The following is a 20,868-nucleotide window of genomic DNA, read 5'->3' as shown; positions in this document are numbered from 1 at the left end:
AGATGTAGAAGAAAAAGAAGGTGATGGTATGAAAGAAGAAAGAGACATACAGAGAAAAGAACAAAGTTATTTATACGTGCTGGCCCAATGATCACTACGATGAATCAATATTTACTATTTTGCCCAACTAAAAAAATTCTAGACATGGTATAATTCTTTAAAAAAAATTGAGTCTGTGCTCTAGGACGACATGTTTGGGATAGGAATCCATGATCCTCTGCTTGAAAGGCCCGAGTCAAGACTACTCACCTTCTTTTGTTTGACAGTCCTTGAGGTGTGTCTCCTGCTGCTCCTGCTGGATTTTGGTGTTCTCCTGTAATAAAATTCTTCCTCTCCTTCTGCACTGGATCCCTCCTCCTCATCTTCCCTGATGTAATAGCGCCCTCTATTTTTAGAGGGTATTAGGTAGACTGGCCGAGCATCAGGACGCCTTGGCAAAGAGAACAACGAATTGCAATCAGTCATAGTCACTGGAGAATAGAATAGCTTTAATGAGTCATGAGACCGTTAGAGGCCACTAAAATTGTGATATTGTATTGGTCAAAATCCTGGCATTTATATTATTATAAAGAGTTTATTGAAATGAAATCAGTAATATTTGCAAACTGTACATTGATACAAGCATGTATTTGGGCGATTCCATAACAGAATAGCACTTATTGTACATCTGGCCCTTATTTTTTTCATTATTACTACACTTCACAAACACCCAATGCCATGATGCTTTGGAAGCACTTCATTATTTTCTTTAAAGGGGAAATTCACCCTGAAGAAAACTTTGTTGTAAAAATAGCAGAAAAAATTGTAAAAAATATTGGTGAAGGTTTGAGGAAAATCCGTTAAAGAGTAAGAAAGTTATTAGAGTTCAAAGTTTTTGATTTGTGACGTCATAAACAGGCAGCTGCCCCATGTGTTATGTAATATAAAATGTATGAATTTCAAATTTTGTATGGTTCCTGAAGACTTAATTTTGCTTTCTTATGATCGGGTGTGAAACAATTTGTCTATTGATATACAAAAGTTACAGTGAAAACCATTTTCAATTTTCTGAGAAAATGACATTTCATTGATTTTTTACCATTCGCTATGTAGGAATGCTGCTCGCATATGACGTCACAAATCAAATAATTGAAATTCTAATAACTTTTTAATTATTTGATGAATTTTTCTCAAACCTTCGGCAATATTTGTTATTATTTCTTCTGCTATTTTTACAATAAACTTTTTGTCAGGGTGAACTTCCCCTTTAAGACTAAAAGACAGCAACAAATATCTTCAGGAAGGATTTACAAATAGGAAGTCAGACGATTATGTTCTATGGAATTTCCCATTTGTTTCCTAAATATTCACAAACATGTAAACTTAAAATCTGGTTTAAGTGCCACAAATAAATTATACAAACAGAATAGGTACATTTGAGATTTGAGAATATGATGAATTTGAAAAGCATAATTTATGTTATTTACTAAGCTTGCATTCAAATACCATAAAATCTTAATTTCTAATTCTACCAGGATACCTGTAATTAAATGCATAAATACATAACAGTACATGTTCATGAAAATGAATATGTGGAATATGTAAATAACACGGTACACTTACAAATGACTAGGAGTTCCATGTGCACTAGTCTGGTTCAGTGTTGGTGTAACAGGTACTGCAGTCGGTACCGCTCCCATCACCTGGGAAACATTACCGGGTACCTGCTGGGTGGCCTGTGGTGTCAAGGTAGCAGGCTGTGGGAGCACATAGGATTGTCCTTGATAAATTGGTATTGACGGATTCTGCTGCGGTACCGCTGACATTGTTTGAGGTGCAACTGTAGGACTTGGTTGTGTATAAGATGTCTGTGGAAGGTACCTCATTGATTGTGCTGGTGAACTGTATGAGGGAACATAAGTCTGAGCTGGTGGGGCAGGGTTTGATGGAGGTGGGTGAGTGTACTCACTGTGGGTATGAGACCCAGTCCCTCCACACATTGGACATGGCAATGTCTCAGTTTGGTACTGCCCACTGGGTGCCTGAAACACTCCTGGTGTCCTGGAAACCCTTGGAGGGCTCGTAGGGGAGTACTTGACACCTGTCTGACTTGAAAAACTTGGATTGACCGGCCGAGATGGTGTTCTTATTGTAGATCCATTATAATGCTTGGTTCCAGAATGATATTTCTTGGGGATTGGTGAAGCATTGAAAGAAGGATTTCTCCCTGGGATATACCTCTCGCTGAGGACATCACGTATGGTGTCCCTTAGTGGGGTTGAAGAGGCATAGGGCATTCTGCTGGGAGTGGCATCCCTGTCTGCAAGCTGATCTTTCAAATCTTCAATCTCTTCTTGTAGCATGTGAAGCATCTCACTTTTTGAGCTCCTTGAAGAGAGCATCTCGTCATCCTCATCCCCCAGGTTGCGTATCCTTGAATACCCGGTCTCTTCTGGAATAGGATCTTGTCTTGCATTGGCCATCTTTGCTTTCAACTGATTGACTTCATCCTGAAGGGCTTGTAGTGCTTCACTCCTAACACTACTCCTAGTCACATCAGACCTTCTATCAAATTCTTGATGTTGCTTTGGTGGTGACTCCACCGGCCTCCTTGTTGACTCCATCCTTTGGCGGGAGACTCTTTGAGGTGCTGGCGTTGTGTTCGTCCGCTGATTATTACCTCTGCTTTGGCTCAGGTACTGGGTACCAAGAGGAGTGCCCTGTTCAGTTTGGGGATATGTTCTTTGCTGTGCAGGAGGAGGTGGAGCATATCCTTGCCTATTTGTCTGTTTCATGGACATTCTATGGGGCTGGTGAACTTCTGACCTAGGGTCTGAAACAGGAAAAAGAATTATAAACAGACTATCTTTGTTAACCAAAGAAATAAAAAAAAATCACCAACAACCCCCCCCCCTCCACATGCTTAAAATTTATATCCATAAAATGCCCAATGCTTTCTGTATTTCCTGAAGAAAATTTTGATATAATTGATTATCAACAGCAAACACTCAAACAAATTAATATATTAATGCTATGCTTCAAAACCTTTTGAGAAGAATTACCTTCTAACGTGAGCTGAAATACTACTGTCACTGAAAGTTCTTGTGAAGGCTGAGGATACCATTCCTTCAAAACCAATACCCCCAGCTATAACATAACAATTATCCTAAGAGCATAGGGTTATTCCTTTTGGGCAGACATAAGCTAAATTTGAATCAATGTTCCTGAAAATTCTTAAATTAAATTGAGCTATATGTTGAGTGAAAATATGAAAAAGATGATAATGGGATAACAATGTTTTAATTTGGACATTTACCTCTTCTCTGCTTTTCACGAGGTGTCACTGTTTGAGGACGTCTTTCTTTTGTCCTATTCCCGGCCGCTTTCTGAGAATCTTGCATACCATGTGGACGAACATCTTGCTTCAGTTCTCTTGCTCGTTTGACCCCTCCAGAATACATGGAATCTTCTTCCTCAGCCAAAGGCTCTTGCCTAAGAGGGACTGAACCATTGTTTCTAAGGGGTGTTTTCAGCCTCCCCATCTGAGATCCCTTTACAGGTATCATGGAATGTCTTGTAAGGTGGGATTTAGGATTCTCAGAATGCGGTGGTAATCTGTATTAAAAAAAAAAGAAAATGGTAAGCTTGAGATTACGCTCTTTAACACCGTTTTTTATACCTTGGTCACATTTGCTCTACGGCGGCCGTACAGCGAGTCAAAAACCACCGTTTTATTAATTTTAATTCAAACCACCTATATATAGTTGGACAAAAATATGTTAAAACGGCTGTTCTTGACTCGCCATACGGCCGCCGTAGAACAAATGTGACCAAGGTATAAGTGACTACGAAATGTGGTTCAAATATTACTTGGATGGCAAGATAATTCTATAAACATAAACCCTGTTCTATAGTAATGATATGATATTCAGTCACTATTATTATTGACTGTACAATGTCAGTCGCTAAATCAGCAACAACCTTTTCCTTATTGCAACTCAGGAGAGCTGAAAAGTTTCCAGGATTGGACATGAAACAGTTTCTTCTTATACTTGTAAGTGTAGATGTTGTGACTCAATGGATAAGTCTCTGGACTTCAAATAAAAAGGTCTGGGATTCAATCCCACCGCAGCCTAACGATTCTTTGGAAAAGCGGTTATCTACATTTGCTACTCTCCAGGCAGGTGTAGTTATGGAAACCTGTAGGAAGGAATTCTTTGAATGCTTGAGCGCCTGATCAGGGTATCCATGCTAGCCAGTAGAACAGCCTTCCTGAAGACATCTCAACTTGTATCTCAAGTGGAGTATTTTGCAATTCTTTTCTTAACCTTTTTTTTATTTCATTCTTAATTTTTTTCGCACCTTGAGGACTCTACAGTGTGGATTTATCATTATTATGCTGTACTAATAAGCACTATAAATAGGTTGCTTATCACTATTATTATGAATATCATCATCATTATATAAAGAACACACCTCTGTGCTCTGTTCCTTGTGCTGGTATCCGAGCCTCTGACCTGCAGGGATTGCCGACTACTCTCTGATCCAAGGAACCCACTGTCTCCCTCTGGTTCTAGATGGGCACCCAAGGTGGTTTTATTACCCCTTGGTTTCCTGGTATCACCTCCTCCATTACCCCTCGGGTTGGATGATTGGTGGGTGGAGTTTGGGCGTGGTGGGGTATGCTTGCTTCCAGACTGAAATCATAGCATAGCGATATTTAATAATAAACAATGTGTATCTAGTGAACTATTCCAAGGCTGAAATTGAAGAGCCCTATACTTTTGGACAAAGGAAAGCTAAACTAAGCTGAAATCATGTTGAAAATTCAGGGCACAAAATGCTGAAATCAGCTACGTAGATGAACCCTCACACCCCTGGACAATAGAAAGATGAATACAACTAACCTTTCCTGGGATGCTTTTCTTCCTAGAATGTACTGATGATGGTGGATCATGATCAGGTGATCCTAAAGAGGAGTTACTCCCGTCTACAGGGGGCTGCCATTTTGGAAGTTTATCATGTCTTGATCCTAGAATGAAACACGATGAAATATCAATAAACAGAAGAAACTAACATTCCTTTTGTGCAGGAATTGATTATTACCGAAAGGAAATATCATCAAATATTAAAGACATTGATGTCACAACCTCACTTTTTTGTTCATGTATAGTTTAAATCGTGCATTTCTATTTTCCTACGTATTATGAGAGTATAAGGACTGTTCTCTTGATCACATTAAATAAAATTCACATGATCTTAAACAATAACATGAGCCCAAGCAACTAAGCAAGCATTGAATTTTTGGAGCAACTGTACGGAAAAATTATCAGTGAATACTTTTTTCTGGTATAACATTCAAATTTGCAGTGAATTTCGTTAAACTGTTACACAAAATTAATTTTGTCCAATGGTTTGTTACAAAGGACTGTACAATGCCTAAAGGGTGTTTCATAAAGCTGTTCGTAAAGTTACACACTTTTACGCATAACTGGAACATGTTCTTAGGTCATAAATCAATTACAAAGGGATATCACATAGCACAAGAAAGGATCACCAGTTGTGCCTAAAGTCACTCGAATCTTGCGAACAGCTCTATGAAACACACCCCAGGTTACACGTATCAAACTGGTTGATAAAATATGTCGTCTTTGTGAACTGGCTTTCACTCTATTGTGATTTCATGTGGTAATTAAGAGGATCGCTGTTTTACCTTTCGGTCTGAAGACATCAGGTGACATAGTTTCTCTGAACGGAGATGAATGATTAGAAGACCCATCATCATCTCCATCATGATCCTCAACATCAGCAATAAAATCAATCTCATCTTCCTCCTCCTGCATCTCAACATCATTACCATGGTAACCAGCTACATCTTCATGGTCTGGTTGATTTAGAGCAAATTGTGGCATGTCCTGCAGACTCTGTATTAAATAGAATTCATCAATCACAATATAACCTACAATCAATAACAACAATTCTTTTGAAAAACCACGTCCAGTACGACAATACACCAGACGGTGGACTGTAGGGGAAGGCGGGGTAAGTTGAGCATAGGGGCAAGTTGAGCCACCAGCCCCAGGCCAATAATGAATGAGTCAGACATTGTGGTGGTGCCATGTATTGATGACCCATAGCATAACCCCTAACCACACCACATTGTTTCCAACTTTGAAACAAAAAGTAGTTTTTTAGAGGGAAAAATATGAATTTCAGCCAAAAAAGTAAAAAAGAGTGTGAAATAGATAAGTGCTTTATAAACACACACGTCTTTAAATATAATAAAGACATGATAACAATATTATTAGTCCAGGTATGGATCTTAATTCTTGTCATAGTCTTTTATATGATGGATGCATAATAAATTTGTGGATACAAAATTATCGCACTAAGTTCGGACTGGGGTAAGTTGAGCCAAACAGCATGGGGCAAGTTGAGCCATGGTAATTCCTATGGCAATGTATCTTAAAAAACAAACAAACCATAAAAATAGATTGAAATGCAGGCTGAAAGGAGCAAATATACATGACTGCTCTTTTCCTTTTACAGGATGTTAGTATTTATAGAGAATTAGCAAGTGAAAAGACTTTAAACAAAAAAGTGACATGCTGGTTGTCCCCCCATACATTTTGTACATAGTTTTTGTGGCTCAACTTACCCCAGAAGGTGGCTCAAACTTACCCCATATATGGGGCAAGTTGAGCCATTTGACATCGTTTTTTTCAAAGGTCAGTGTTGGGGTAGAAAGTTATATATAGGTGGAAAATATTTCGGAAGAATGAAATTTCAAGGCAAGGTACTTATTTCGACAAGATTATTAATCATATCAATTCTAACATGCAAAAAGCAAAAACTGTCACAACTTACCCCGCCTTCCCCTACTGTTTCCAGAAGAAGACAATACTACACATAATGCTGTCTATCTAGAAATACCCTTTTCTGAGGCACACAGTTGTTACATTTGAAAATATTTTCTTAGGAATTGATGTATCAATTCAATGGTCCTTTTCCAGATAAAGCACACAGCGGACATTGGACCTTGTCAGTATCCTCAATAGATAACTTCCATGCAAAAGAATAAAAGCATTTAAATCCCATATCATACATTATTTCACTCAAACAATATCACTGAGTCCTCGTAACATTAATTAAAACAATGTAAAAAAGTCATGCCTTGTCTGAGCAAATTTCTCTTTAATCTGAGACTTGATGCGTGTAATATGCATTTACCAAAATATGTCAGTCAGGCTTTTTGTTTGATCATGGCTGAAAACTGAAACATACACCATATCTCAACAATGCTTTATTTTAAAATCAGAGTATTAAAAACATTAAAAAGATTAAACAGTTAATACATATATTTTCAAGAAACCCATTTGTTTTTGTTGAACTGTTTCTACAGAGGAAATTACCTTGACGAGCTTCTGTATTTCTTTGTCTCTCTCAGGGTGGGGTGGCAACTGCTTCAGTTCATTATACCTACATAAAGAACATCATTAATAAGAATAAAAGATTCACAAACATAGACATTACAAAGCAGAATAGTAATGAAGAGGTTCAGGAAACTTTGTGTGAAAAATCCTGATAGTATACTTGGGAGATTACCCTCCTCCCTCCCCCGAGGCAGAGGGGCTGTGATGGAAAGGGAATGGGGAGGGGTAAAAAAAAATTAAAATGCTATTGGGGTGAAAATTTGACTTTCTATCTGATCTGAAGGTTTATGTTCCACAGTTTAATTCAATCAACACATCTTTCACTTCTCTTCATAATCACTCTACAACTAATAGACAGTTAGCCATCTACTGAAGAAAAAAAAATGTCAAATAAAAATAATCAACATCATTGCTATCATCAGTCCTCCTTATTGTCTCCGCCTATGGGATTTCAAGGTTATTTACTACACGCTAAAATCAAAAGGAGGAGCAAGTAATGGACAGTTGGTGAAGGTTAATTGATGCAAAACAGAATATAATCAATGTAAAATAAAAATTAAGAAAGAAAATGAAGTAAATCAGCCACTAACTTGTGAATCAGCAAGGCATAATCCTCCTCAGGTGAATGTGAGCTGGTTCTTCTTGATGGAACCAGACCATGAGGATCTCTCATTGCTAGGTCAGCATCCGATGGCTTCCTCTGGGGTGTGGCGGGTAGCTCTGGTGGGTTATTACGTAGATTCTCCTATGGAATGAAATTGATACCAATAATTTGAGTTCATTCAATATGAGTAAACCTGCAGGGAGTTCTTGCAGGTTATTACGTAAATTCTCCCATGAAAGAGATTAAAATCAGTATAAATTTGAGTTCATTCAATATAAATACAATTAAAAACATCCCATTTTCACAATTCCTATCACTTGGCTCAAACCATTACATTCACATCCACTCCACCCCGGTCCTTGTATAAAAAAGATTGGCACAAAGTACTGCAAAAAGACCTTTTTACATGTATGCTTTAATACCACTGAGGCATTTACCAAACAAATTTACTGTCAGATTGAATATGTATTAAATTGCCTTGATGTCATGCATTTCATCAGAATACTAGAATGAAATATAATTTACGTGATTAAACCTCTTGCTGACCAGATTTACCGTTTCTTGGCACAATGTCTATTACACTCATCAAAACTCTCTTTTTCTGCTTTTCTTGTGTCGTACAGACAGATGTTGATATCTATGTCACATTCACCTGGACTTTTTCTTGGATGTCCTCTAGTCTCATCCCAAGCTGAAACAACTGACCTTCAACCAACTTCTCAGGGTCAAAGGTCGCTTCTTGACCTCTTGCTGACCCTAGTCTGACCTTCATACTGTGCTCTTCCTTGGCCTGCATGTAGTCTGCTTCTAGCTTGGCCTGACCAGATTTTAAACCCTCTAGCCCCCTCTGTTGGTCCGCTGGGTCCAGGTGGTTTTCTTGTAATAGAATCTCAAATGAATCCACCTACAGATATACGATTTTAAGACAATGATGTGATTTATTATGTAGCATTAACATCCCAGGGGGTGGGGAGGGGGAAGGCACCATACGAGACCAAAAACACACGTAAAAAGGATTTCTTTATCAAAATTGGGCATGTTAAATATGTAAAGTAATAAGGGTGTAAAAAACACTAAAATAATGAAAAAAGGGTATATATATCGCTAGGAAAACTATGTGTTTACGGTCTAATTATCGATCAAGGGTATAAAAAGACTAAAATACTTTATAAAGGATGTACTTTTTGCCCGAACACTACATGTTTAGGGTCCGATTTGGGTTATGGCACTGGACCCAATGAAAATAAAGGTAAAGTTGACCTCCATGATCACGTCAGTGACTTAACAATTAAGATATCGTTGTACTTGTTCAGGGGGTCAACTCCAGGAATATTTATCAAGGGTACCATTTTGTTTCCAATACTTGTTAAGTGTAGGGTTTCACAAGCCAATAATTGTTAAGGGGTGCATTTTCAGAACATGAAAAATACTTGTTTAGGGTGTTTTTCGATACCCCATGGTCGCGCGTAGTATCCACTCGTCAATGTAAGTGACCACCCGGGATTAACATGCATTCACTACTACTACTAATAATAATACCAACATGCTTATATAGCGCATATCACTGCCAAATGCGTCCCTATGCGCTTTTGAAGGAGACAGAAAAGGTAAAGAAAAGATGATGAATTTGCTGGAAATTGTGGCACTAACTCATTTAAAAGTCTTTTTGAATAAATATGTCTTCAAAGTGGATTTAAACTTGGGTGGAGAAGAGTTCTTTAGAAGTGATGGGGTGATATTCAAATATGCCTGTCTCCTTTATATGTATCTCATGTCATTGTTGCTGAACGAAGATCTGTATCTACTTTATCAAAACAGTTTTAAAAATTGTTGAGGGGACATTACATGTATATCCACTTTTATTTCATACTCAATGTAGAATGTGAGATTTGAATGAAAACAGAGTGAAACAAAATAAGTACAAGCTTGAAAATTACATAAAAATCATACTGGTAGAAACATTCAAATCATTCCATTTTTAATTTTGTATCTTTAGTGATACAGTACCATGTATGACATCACAAAAATGCCATTAGTGATCTGATGATGATCTGTACCCCATTATTTATTTATCTATTCATTTATTTATATATTCATTTATACATTTATTCATTTATATATATATATTTATTTATTTATATATATCATTTATTTATTTATTAATTCATTTCTTTATTTCTTGATTCATTCATTTATATGGTTATTTATTCATTTCATTTCATTCATCCATCCATCCATTTATTCATTCATTATTATAATCATTATTATAATCATTATTATTATTATTACTATTATTACTTATTATTTGTACTTTGCTTTTCCCATTAGGCTTAAGGTGCTTACAATGAATGAATTAATTAAATCCAGAGATGCCAACTTTTGGAAATCAGAATTAGGAAGGATTCGCAACCGACATCAAATTATGTGCGCGTAGCGCACATCTCGAGCGCAGAGTGCTCGCGCAGAGTGCTCGACCCTTGCGGCCGGGGTCCAGCTCTGGGTTTCTAGATACTCTCTGGTGCAATCTGACCCTTATTTTGGAGCATTTCACATGTTTTTAAAAAAATCATTGTTCCCAATTTTTTAACATAAAAAATATCAAATAGGCCTATGCATTTTTACACGTAAAAAAATGAGGGGACAATAGAAGAAAAGCACCCATTCAACAATAATAATGAGGAATTATCAGATATACATGTAGGCATTATGTTCCACTATAAATCCAGTAAAGAAAAGCTCAGCGCGAGTAACGTCTACCTGTAAAGATCTTGTCTTTGCAATGTCCGTATGTTATGCCGTTTGCTTTCAAAGTGCTTCCGAATAGCATCACGACCTCCGTGCTCAACTGAAATGTCTACGCTGCAAATTGTGCAAAATGCATGGTAAATTCCTCTTTCCGACTTCCGAACACACAGGTACTAGAGACTGTACTCAGTCTTATACTTCTGAGACAATTTCTTGGTCTTCTTTGGTTGATTTTCCACCATTTCATGTCAATATCAACCCATCAACACGCCAAAATCACACACTGATATTCCACCGCATGACTCGACAAATCCAGCGGCCGCGAGCGCACACGGCTCACGAAGCTAGCCGGGCCTACCGGCCTGGTGCACAGTGGATTCCCGTTGGGTATATCACATGCACCAGCTTTTTGCTGCTCCTTATTTGTCTACCTTTCACACAGAATTTAGTAGCAGCGAACGTAATGGAGTTAATACATGCTAAAGTTAGCAGACGATACATGTACTTCCAATCCAATTTGATCAATGCAAAAAAATCGTAATTTCGGGAGGATAAGGATGGTAATCGTAAGGGCGGGAGTTGGGATGAATTTTTGGGAGCCTCCCGATGAAATCGGGAGGGTTGGCATCTCTGTAAATCTAATATTTCAAAAACTACAAAGTACAAAAGAGACGAGTTTTAATGACTTTTCATTCATTCTTTCATGCATTCATTCATGGGGGGGGGGGGGTAAATCACCTACAGCACCCATATATCACCCCCTCCCCCTATTAGACATACCTTCTCTTTATGACCTTCAGTCTGGAACTGTAAGGCCAATAACTTCCCTTCAGATGTATCTGGCAAGGCCTTCTGAGTCTCCCCCTTTCTAGAAGTGGAAGCACCCATGTTTATATTGGATGAGTGCACGTGGATCACACTATTCACTCCTGGGGGGTGTACAAGACTACAGGATGATAAGAATAAGGAGAGTGAGGATGATTAGTGAGAAGGGACAATATATTTTCTTCTATACATGAAAGTTAATGACATTAAGCATGACTTGTATGCCAAATTGAATTATAGATCTAAAAAAAATTTGTGATTCCCATCAGATAAAGTTAAAATCATATAAGTTGTTTACTAAATTCTTGTTGCTGACAAAAGCATATGAATTCAAAATTTATAATTTGTAAAATTTCCAAAATTTCAGTAGTAGGATTAAAAGAAATTCACTCAAACTCGAAAAGTTTTATTTTAGAACAAAAACATGTCAGTAAATTAAGAGGCTTTTATAGGAGATTATAATTTGTTTAACAAATTTTTGGCATTACTCCTATTTGTTTTTAAGATCAGTATGCTCGATCTGTAATGAAAATCATAAGATCAGTATGCTCGATCTGTATGAAAATCATAAATTATAAGTCAGAAAAAATTGGAACCAATTTAACCGTGAACCAGAATAGCCTGGTGGTTGAGTCGCTGCCCGGAAAGCAGTAGATGGCAGGTTCGAATCCCACTGGTTCCAATTTTTTCTGACTTATAATTTATGATTTTCATACAGATCGAGCATACTGATCTTATGATTTTCATTACAGATCGAGCGTACTGATCTTAAAAACAAATAGGAGTAATGCCGAAAATTTGTTAAACAAATTAAAAACATGTCAGCAGTTGGGCATGAAGTTGTGTTGAACTTTAATACATGTAGGCACAGTTTAATATCAAATACATCCTTGTCTCTTGAGAGTCTCTATACTCAATTCCATTATTGTTCTTAAAAATGCTGACAAGGGATTGGACATTGATATTTCAACCAAAAGTTATCTACGCTTCCTATTATTTCATAAATGAAGATGGACAAAGAGTACAACACTATTCATAATATATGTACTGTATTTCAATCCTTTCATTGTTTACTAAAATCCATAGGAAAATGGGAGAAACGAATCGAAAAAAAGGTGTATTGGTGCATCATAACAATTGAAAGTAGTGCAAATGTAACAAAAAGAAACAAAAACTGATTTGTTACAAAACATAACCAACAGATCATTATTGATTTCTTGTTTTGGCTGAAAACACAAATTTCTTATAAAAGAATATGAAGGCAAAAGGGGTAAAAGAAAAGTAGAAATGTTCACTTAAGATTTAGAGGCAATTCTTTACAACAAGCGTGCAAAATCCAGTATCAAATAACTGTGCAAAACAAAAAATAAACAAAAATCATATTCAAGTCATACAGGCAGAGTTCACCTAATTCTAATTTTGAGAACAGTATTCTTTGTCTTTAGATAACTGAGAGATTAAAGCTAAGATCCATTTAATAAGGCCTGAGCCCTGTAACACAATGCTTAGCAATTGATCCGATCAACCTCAACCACATACAAATCTATCAATGTCATAAGTTTTCCTAAAGAATATGCTGTAAACAAAGAACATACCGTATTGTCAAGTAAACCATAAATGTATGAATATACCTACAAAATATTGTGAAAAAACATGCATTTCATACAGTATGTTGATGTTGCAACTTTCCCTACATGTAGTTGTGGTTGATCGTATTAATCACAACTCTTTGTATTAAGACTGGGTCTTGATGAAATTCAGTGTTTGGCATTTGAGGACTTCTTTCCTCTATCTCCTATTTTTTGTAAGAATTAAAAAAATCACTCCACATAGAAAAACATTAAAACACAAACTGTGGCACTTACCTATTTTGACTAGAAGATAGCATTCCTTTCTGTCCTTTAGGTAATGTTATATCCTGACTGTGTTTAGCAGGGGAAATTCCTACATTACCTGGCTGGCCTACAGGAGAACCCTCATAGTGCAGATTGACCCTTGCACCTAGACGCAGAGAATCAATGGTGTTCTCAGCTTGGGCATACTTCTGAAGGAGATCATCATATTCCTTCTGTAATTGATCAACAAACTCATCACTAACCAGTCGTGATCTTGCGCTCTTGTCCAAGTGATGTATGTCTGAGACAATGCTACTTTGGTCACTACGTGCAGACATGTTGTCCAAGCGTAACCTGGGTATGACTGCTTGAGGACTCTCCTTGTTATGCTTCACAGGGGATGGACTAAACTCATCTCCTTGATGAATGAGAGTTGAATTATGTCCTGGTGTGCTTGATCTAGGACTCACCTGTCCTATGCTCTCTTGAATACTGTATTCACTTTGATCATCAATGCTTCTCATACTACTTCTCCTACTACGTGATAATACTGATTGGGGCGTTGACGCCCTGGAAGATCTAGTTCTAAATGATTTGACACTACTTGTTCTCCTTCGACCTTCAATACTTTGCTGTGAGTTTTGATCACCGGCTGAACTCTGATCAGAGATTGTCTTATTTTTCAGTTGTGCAGCAGTTTGAGGTTTGCTTGGCCGTCTATAAGAGGTAGAGATAGGTTTGAAGTGCTCCACATCTCCTCCGCTGGAATCCTTCTTACTCTCCGGACTGTCCCCAGTCCCGAAGGTCTCAACATTTGCAGCAGCTGCTTGAATGACTGTTGAGAGGCTTTCTTTGTCCTGGAGAGTGTTGTTTCCACTATTGGCAAATAAATCAGAACCGTCTTCTGAATCCAGATGAGATGGTCCTTCAGGCAGCTGCTCTTGACTCAGGCTGAAAAAGTCTTGTTGAGGAGATGGAACAAACTGCTGATTGACCTGACCTTCACCGTCATCCAGGGAATCATTGTCATAGGAGTTTTCCATCAGCCTTGAGAGTCTATGATCTTCACCTGGAGGAAACTCCTGGGTACTTCTAGGTGTTGCCTGCATGTACTTCATCATGTCATCACTTCCAATCTGCACATTCTCTTCTCCTTCCGGTCTGTCACTTCCATTGATATCATAGTCATGATCAGACTCGTAATCCATATCTCCAGAACTCCTGCGATCAGCTTCGTACCCTCCACTCAGCTTTCCATTCAGCAACTGATCATCCATGTGGACATCTTCTGCAGTATCTTGAGACTGGTCTTTGAGGATTTGCTCAAGATGCTCAAACTCTTGCAGCGACTGACGATGGATCGGCCGGTCAAATCCATTTCCAATGATCTTACCTCTGGGAGTCAACGGTCCAATATCACCATATTCCTCTATTTCCTGTGACTCTTTTCTCCTTTGGATGCCATCCTTACAATGGGACATGGAGTAGTTATTCTCACCCTCAGGCTCAGGTGAGAAAACTTCCCCTCCATACTCGTCCTCGATGCCTGGACTGCTGCTGAAGGAAGCACTGGTGTATCTGCTACCCTGATCTGCCGAGAGAATCAATCAAAAACTGCAATCAAGAACTGCAAACAGTATCAAGCAAAAGACCAAAGACCAAGTAATGAAAATGTTGAAAGTTTAAAACCTGTAATACTGTTCCAAATCCCACCACAGACCACCAACATGTAAAACTATCCCAACAACGAAGAGTCCCTATGGTAGAGTGTATTAAGAAGCAAACTTGGTATGAGAGGGAGGAAGACACTTGAGCAGTACAGAGACTTACCGTCTAAATTTCCTTCTTACTTTAATCCTGCTCTCACTCACCAGCTTCTTGTGTTTACTGAATTACATGATGCATGTGCTTTGAATTGAGTGATGTAAATGACAAAGATACAGAATTCACTGGGATTCTACTTGATTCTTGGAGTCAGCATGTCAATGACCTTGATATTAAAGGTTAGTGTATCATGGAATTTCATTATTAGTAAAAATGGAGGAGGGAAATGTTGAAAGCAATTTGGAGCAAATAGGAATGACCCAAACCAGGTATTTTCTATAAAATATTGGAGGAAAACAAAGGTTTTTATAGAAAGCATATTATCCAACATCATTTTTTTCCCAATTGAAAATATGATAGTAAATGCTTTGTGGATTCAATAAAACCTCGGTCTAATAAAAATACCTTGTTTTCATCTTTCATGATTTTAAAGACCTCTCTGAGGTACATTGTCCATGCACATTAAAAAAACAAAAACAAATTGTACTTTTGAACCATCACTAAATCCTGTCTGATGAAAGAGAGATGCAACAGTACCTTAATTCAAGTTGGTTCTGCATACAGGTAGGTGACCAATAAATGCAGAAATATTACAATGAATGTACTTTCTTGATATTTCATAAATTGTTACATTTTTCAATGAAAATCGAAAACGCATAGATTTTACTTGAAGTGTGTACACGTACCATTGCACTGTATTTTAGCAAATATACTGGCACATGTATCAAATTACAAGTACTGCTATGAAGGACGGGATAATAATTATAGCATCCTCTGTATAATGAAGCCTCTCACTCAGTAACCACAGAAATATGGCTTCCTCTGATTTATGGCAAGACTTTGTTCTGATTTATGGCAAGATTTTGTTGCTAGGTAACAGTTACCTAGCAACAAACTAACATCTAAGTCACATACACCAAAGCTACATGTACCCTTGTTATCTCTTTGACAGCTGTACATCTATCTATAGGCCTTGTTTCCCCTGTCTTTGAAGGGGCATACATGTAAATACTATTTACAAGCAACATAAAACATACAAGTACATGTATGCAGGTCCCCCCACATCCCTTGGACAAAACTTTGAATGTTGAACTTAATACATGATATCCCTTAAGGGAACAATGCTTGCCACTCTATACCCTTCAATGTAAGTTGTAACTTTTTATTATGTTCAAATTTTCACATATATTTATGGTCTTTTGATTTTCTTGTCTTAACAACTTTCTATTCGGCTTGGAATTCACTTCAAATGTGAATTTATCTGGAAAATTATTATTCTTTAAATGCACAGTAAATCAAAATGAGAATTCTTACCATCATCAAGGTCAAAGTCTATATCAAGATCATCAAATGACCCTCCTGACCCAGCCATACTGTCTGATTCATCTTCTTATTTTCATAACAGTGATCTATTTAAAAAGAGAAGAAAAAAATAACCTTTTAGACACTTCAAAAGAAAATATCACGTGGGGTATTAAACTGTATTTCAATTGTCAAATGCAGTTTTTACACTTGCTTTTAAAATCATACACTACATGTACATCTTGGTACATATGTATGCTATTACATTAAGAATAACATGTTGTATATGGTTTTCAAAGCAAAAGTTTGTACAATCAGAAGAGTAATTTTTCTCCACTACAGTATGAAAAATATGGATTACAACTTTAATCCTAATATGTGACTCGTCATACCGAAATGAGAGACAAGTCGGAATTTTTCAAATCCAACCTTTTTAGTGATTATTATTCCCCGTGTCTTTACCTTTAATTTGATATATCACTCGACTCTTAGGAGTAAATATTAGTGGAGATATTAGCCTTAGAATGCAGGAAGAATTGGGCTCTTGAAAATAAAAATCAAGAGAAAAACGCCTTCGAAGTTTGACTTCCGTTTTGACCCTGCTCCATGAAAAAATATATTTTGCCACCGCCGAGCTAACCGAAAGGCCCTAGTAACCGCATGCCAAAAAAGGCGAAACGATTAACCAATGAGGAGGCTGCATTGAGAACAATAGTCAACTTGCAAGTCACGCGCGACTGCAAGACGAAACAACGTTCCACGAATTATCTTCTACGTACACATCCTTGGTTAAACCGGGGTTTTATAATAATCTTCGTGAAAGAAAAAAAGAATGCCATGATCTCCCTTATTAATGAAATAAAAGGCGGGGTTAAAAGGTTGGACCTAAAACCATGGAGGAGGGAGTATTCCAATGATTTTCATTGTGCCATCGGCTTGTTTGAATATCGATGGCGTTTACTCTCACCCGGACTCCTGACATGTAGTCTATCAAGCGAGTCATTATGACCTGAACTTTAACCGCATGTTCTAAAAAATATCCGTTGTAAAATGGTAAGATGGGCCTTCAAAATAATTCGTACCTCACCTTTACTAATGGCTTATGTGCTCATGTTTTATTACTATTTAAGTTAGATTGAGACAGTGTGAGTAAAAATGCGAATAATTGCTTCAATAAATGACTTCAATATCGTACCGATCATATGGGGGGGTATACAGCATGGAAATGATTCAAAATTAGAACAAAATACAGAAAGGTATTATGAAAAAAGGTTAAAGTGATTCTAAAAGTGATGCAGAGAAAAAAAAACCTTGACATAAACGCCTTAATTCTACAACAAAAAGAGCGAGGAGGTACCATGAGTAATTAAGTCCCATCATAATTTCAAATAGAGGATAGATTAGGGAAGATACGCTTTTACTTTTTTAAACAAACAAGTGCACACCAAGTTACAAATAATGCGTAAAGGATTTCCATGTATCTGAATGCAGGGTATAAGAGCAAAAATGTCGTAGCCGCGGGTATCGGCGCCTGACCGCGCTCTCCATGTATAGCCAGACACAGCTCGGTCATGGCACCTCCTACATGAATGCTGATTCGGATCGATATCAAGCACAACCAATATTTTATTCTAACACAGTAACAGATAAAGAATGAGAACATGCAAAAGCCTTTGTAAGATTGAGTGATTTATTTTGGAGGAGAGAGACCCCCTAAAAGAGAGAAAAAAACATAATAATAATAATAAATAGATTCAAAATAAATAACAAAATCATCAAGTTCCATTTTAAACCTTAAAACTAGCCGCCATTTTAAATCTAATTGCAAGTATGATTCAAACATTAAAAAAGACAGCCCAGTTGTGTTTATAGTTCTCTGTTTTCTTTGTCCGTTTTGTTAATTTTCAAATCGAACTTTTGACTCATTCCATTCTACCTTAATTTCCCGCCGTTAATTGTTTGCTATTTTGTGCATCTTTGTCGTTTATTTCCCTTTCTGACTAATCACGCTAGCCTAATGGAATGATTTGTTCTTTCTCACATGTTCTTTCCTTACTTTCCCGCTTTGTATGTTTTTCTTACTTTTTCATAGGCGGATCCAGCTTTTGGCAAAGGGGGGGGGGGGCATAATGACTTTTAGGAAATGATAATTTCAATAGGTCTATTTGAAATGACTAATATTTTCAATCAATATCGTAATACCCGTATACCATTAGCAAAAAAAAAAAATGCAGGCCTACTGCATGGTCCCATATTGCATTGGTCAAGTCAGGGGCGGATCCATGCAGGATTTTCCAAAAAAGGATTTCAAACATTAATTATAGATACTTCGTACCCGCCAAAAAACTGACAAGCAAAAAAAAAAAAAAGAATAGAAGTCTTCGATTTCAAAAAGGGGTACATCCCGGGGTGCATCTCGGCATCAATGGCATTTTTACATTACAAATTTTGTTTTTTTCTTCTCGGGGGGGGGGGGGGACGTGCCATCCCCTGGATCTGTCAGTGCCTCAGTTGTCGAAGTTAATATTCTACTGTCTCTGACTTCCTGTCATTTCTGACAGTTATTTCTTTCTCTATCGTTCATTCAAACATGATAAAAAAATTGAAGGCAAAAATAATTGGAAATAATAAAGCCCACAAAGCTTTCATGATGAACTTTTTTTCTTTTGTTAATGATACTGCAGATCAATTAACCCACATGCGTGAACATACAACACTTTTATGTATTTTAAACCCTTATTTTGAAATTAAAGTTTTCTCTTCGAAACATCCTGATCATTTGCAAATAATAAAGAGAATCTTCAACATGTCCATGTTATGTTTTATGAAATTAATCCTCGCCAACAAACCGTGTTATATAAACACTTTGCGTTTACGCATGACCTTTTTCGCGAGACAAGCTATACACTCTAAATCAGGTAGGCCTATCAATCTATCGCTAACGCCCCCGCCTAGTACCAACTACCATTATTACAAAAAATAGCCCTTTAGAAGTTGAATCCCGTTTATTAACTTTTGTCAAGAAGCCCCCTTTTCAATTTCAGAATAGCTATTGAAAGTGATGCTTTTGATCTTTCTTTTGAGGCTTATGGAACCGATCGATCAAGCGGACGGTCGGCGGACGCCGCCAGCTGTACTTGACTTTAAATGAATAGCCAATGAACAATGGCGTTATGTTGCTAGGGGCGGGGCTTAGTATGAAGCGAAATTCGATGAAGTCGAGCGTGCCAAGTATCAAAAAAATTCGAACTGACCGAAAAAAAACACTCGCAGAAAAACTGTTTTTTTATCACTTTCCCGTCATCAAATTCACTCATTTTTTTCACACAGTAATTATGAAACATGGAAGAATCTAAAAATGAAGAAAAAAAATCTTCAAAATTTTGACTTCTTTATTAGTTTGTCAAATTTCTAGGAATTTTGATTTGCAACTTCTCTCTCATTTCGGTATGCCGAGTCACATATGATGGGGGGGGGGGGGGGACAAGTCAACTCTTTTCAAAACTTTGTAGCATAAACATTATTAGGCATGAAATGAGCAAAAATGATCAATATCAAATCAAATTTAATTCCTCAATGGAAATAGAAAATTTATTTCCAAAAACACATTTTTATGGTCTCCTTGACAAGCTACGATGTACTTGCAAATGCTCTAAGTTCTATAGGTGTCAAAGTTAGCTTAGTCTTTTACGGTTTGAATAGTTTTGTAAAATGGGGGGGGGATGAATTTCTTTTTTTTTTTATTCAACACTTTAATTTCAAGATGCAAACCCTCCATCCTTCAAACTACAAACTATAGACAAGCTGGTAGTTTTTCCTGATGCTTGGCCATGTCAAGTCATAATGTACAATATTATGAATTTTACAATGCATGCATTTGCAATAAAGACCTTCTTCAGTACCATTGTGTAGCAACTATCAAAGCATAATCCAAAGTTTATGTAGATTTCTTTCCTCTTTTGTCTTTCATCAACGTTTGTGATAATGTAAAAAGCCTTGCTTTCTCCCTGTGCATTACATGTAGGTTGACATGCTTTGAGAAGAAGGATAGATAATTGCATTATATTGCATAGTGTAATTTGATCAAGAGCAATTTGAGAGCACAGATCCAATATGAACTAGCATACGTGCCTTCATTGAGTGGTTACAATGCAACTTACATGGCAGAAGACATCTCTGTCAGTGGATGTTACAAGGCAATTCTTTTCCCCATCCATCTTTCTTTGTCTGGGCTGGGATGGAAGACATCGTGGAAGTCAGCCTGATTTGGTTTTGTTCTTCATTCTTTGTTCATTTGGCTCGTGGTCAAACTCAGTCACTC

At 37.2% G+C, this 20,868-nt stretch overlaps 1 protein-coding gene across 2 annotated transcripts in view; it reads right to left on the bottom strand.

Annotated features, from left to right (window-relative positions):
* LOC121428675 (microtubule organization protein AKNA-like) overlaps positions 1–20,868 on the bottom strand; it is a 42,793-nt gene that overhangs the window by 4,886 nt on the left and 17,039 nt on the right. Inside the window, exons 2-14 of one of the 2 annotated variants that reach the window (XM_041625471.1) lie at positions 20,708–20,867; positions 16,560–16,654; positions 13,452–15,015; positions 11,542–11,707; positions 8,669–8,920; positions 8,003–8,157; positions 7,392–7,458; positions 5,693–5,903; positions 4,887–5,011; positions 4,456–4,676; positions 3,296–3,594; positions 1,603–2,812; positions 250–430 (exon numbers count right to left, since the gene is read on the bottom strand). In XM_041625471.1, coding sequence (XP_041481405.1) covers positions 250–430; positions 1,603–2,812; positions 3,296–3,594; positions 4,456–4,676; positions 4,887–5,011; positions 5,693–5,903; positions 7,392–7,458; positions 8,003–8,157; positions 8,669–8,920; positions 11,542–11,707; positions 13,452–15,015; positions 16,560–16,617 — 4,509 coding nt within the window. In that variant the 5' untranslated portion in view covers positions 16,618–16,654; positions 20,708–20,867. The remainder of the gene's footprint in view (positions 1–249; positions 431–1,602; positions 2,813–3,295; positions 3,595–4,455; positions 4,677–4,886; positions 5,012–5,692; positions 5,904–7,391; positions 7,459–8,002; positions 8,158–8,668; positions 8,921–11,541; positions 11,708–13,451; positions 15,016–16,559; positions 16,655–20,707; position 20,868) is intronic. The other variant, XM_041625472.1, reaches the window with a different exon arrangement.

This window comes from Lytechinus variegatus, chromosome 15 (assembly GCF_018143015.1).
Source record: "Lytechinus variegatus isolate NC3 chromosome 15, Lvar_3.0, whole genome shotgun sequence".
Classification (NCBI taxonomy): Eukaryota; Metazoa; Echinodermata; class Echinoidea; order Temnopleuroida; family Toxopneustidae; genus Lytechinus; species Lytechinus variegatus.
Note: the sequence above shows the minus strand (reverse complement) of the source record. Positions and strands in the feature narration are given on the sequence as shown.